The sequence below is a fragment of the Leopardus geoffroyi genome, chromosome B1 (genome assembly GCF_018350155.1).
Source record: "Leopardus geoffroyi isolate Oge1 chromosome B1, O.geoffroyi_Oge1_pat1.0, whole genome shotgun sequence".
Taxonomy (NCBI): Eukaryota; Metazoa; Chordata; class Mammalia; order Carnivora; family Felidae; genus Leopardus; species Leopardus geoffroyi.
Genome location: NC_059327.1, coordinates 27469936 through 27471644, shown reverse-complemented (window position 1 = coordinate 27471644; position 1709 = coordinate 27469936). Strand labels below are relative to the sequence as shown.

At 40.6% G+C, this 1709-nt stretch overlaps 1 protein-coding gene across 1 annotated transcript; it reads right to left on the bottom strand.

The window, feature by feature from the left end:
- Nucleotides 1-509: 509 nt before the first annotated feature.
- On the bottom strand, nucleotides 510-1127 carry LOC123596333 (growth hormone-inducible transmembrane protein-like). The gene has a single exon (XM_045474914.1). The coding sequence runs from the start codon at nucleotides 1110-1112 to the stop codon at nucleotides 510-512; it is 603 nt and encodes a 200-aa protein (XP_045330870.1). The 5' UTR covers nucleotides 1113-1127.
- Between the last annotated feature and the right edge of the window lie 582 nt (nucleotides 1128-1709).

Genomic DNA, 1709 nt, shown 5'->3' with positions numbered 1-1709 from the left:
AGGGTTTTTATCAAGAAAGGATGATGTATTTTGTCAAATGCGTTCTCTGCACCTATTGAGAGGATCTTATGGTTCTTGTCCTTTCTTTTATTGATGTGATGAATCATTTTAATTGTTCTGCGGATATTGAACCAGCCCCGAATCCCAGATTTAAATCCCACTTGGTCGTGGTGAGTAACAATTTTAATGTATTGTTGGATCTGCTTGGCTGATATCTTGTTGAGGATTTTTGCATCCATGTTCACTAGGGAAATTGGTCTATAGTTCTCCTTTTTAGTGGGGTCTCTGTCTGGTTTTGGGATCAAGGTAATGCTGGCTTCATAGAATGAGTTTGGAAGTTTTCCTTCCATTTCTATTTTTTTGGAACAGCTTCAAGAGAATAGGTGTTAACTCTTCCTTTTTTTTCCCCCCTAACCATGAGTCTTTATTAAATTATGGATAAGTCATTCACAATTGTAAAGAACGACCAAAGAAGATAGTAATGAAGGTTATTGAATAAAAATTTAAAGTTAGAACATACTAGAATGTAGTAACCAAGCAAGATGCTTTGGGCCTGGGTTCTGGTCGTATCGTATTGACTGTAACAGCATTCCAGCCCCAATCATGGCTGCAAAGGTTGCATCAATTTTCACCCAAGATCCTCTCATCATGAAGTTTGTAAGCACAAAAGTTCTGCTCACTGCCAGGGTGGACAAAGCTGTTAAACCATTACTTCCTGCTAAGTACATATAGGTAGAATGAATACTGTCCTTCACATACTGAGGCCAAATTACAGCCTTTTCAATAGCTCCAATCTCATTAGACATTCCCAAGCCATAGTAGCACAATGCTCCAAGACCAACAGCAGCCCCTCCAGCAAAAAACCATCTTCCCATCTGATCAGTTTTGAATATGTTTTCCATTGATGGTTCCACCGCTGCCTCCTTAAGTTCTTGGACAGTTTTCCCATGCCTGATCCCAACTCTTGTCTTGGTGGCATATTCCCTGATGGGTGTTAAGAGCCGTTGATGCTTCGTGGTGGAATTCTTCACAACAGGGGAGGCCTTGGTGAAAGCTGGTTGGAAAACCCTGGAATGTAGTGTCCGGAGACATACAGGTTTTGCGGCCAGCATGGTGGTATACCAGGTTACAAGCAGATCTGAAATGCTCAGTCCCTGGTCGCCTCAACCATGCAGTTACCCTTCCAGGCTGGCGAAACGCAAACACCTCCCTGCCCCTCCACCTGCTCCTTACTCAACTCTTCCTTAAATGTTTGGTAGAATTCCCCTGGAAAGCCATCTGGCCCTGGACTCTTGTTTTTTGGCAGATTTTTGATTACTAATTCGATTTCCTTACTGGTGATCGGTCTGTTCAAATTTTCTGTTTCTTCCTGCTTCGGTTTTGGTAGTGTATATGTTTCTCGGAATTTGTCCATTTCTTCCAGATTGCCCATTTTATTGGCATATAATTGCCCATAATATTCTCTTAATATTGTTTTTATTTCTGCTGTGTTGGTTGTGATCTCTCCTCTTTCATTCTTGATTTTATTTCTTTGGGTCCTTTCCTTTTTCCTTTTGATCAAACTGGCTAGTGGTTTGTCGATTTTGTTGATTCTTTCAAAGAACCAGCTTCTGGTTTCATTGATCTGTTCTACTGTTTTTTGGGTTTCAACAGCATTAATAATTTCTGCTCTAATCTTTATTATTTCCTGTCTTCTGCTGGTTTGGTTT

What these genes read in the sequence shown, in the direction of transcription:
- LOC123596333 (XM_045474914.1), bottom strand. Translation starts at nt 1,112, where the DNA reads ATGCTGGCCGCAAAACCTGTATGTCTCCGGACACTACATTCCAGGGTT.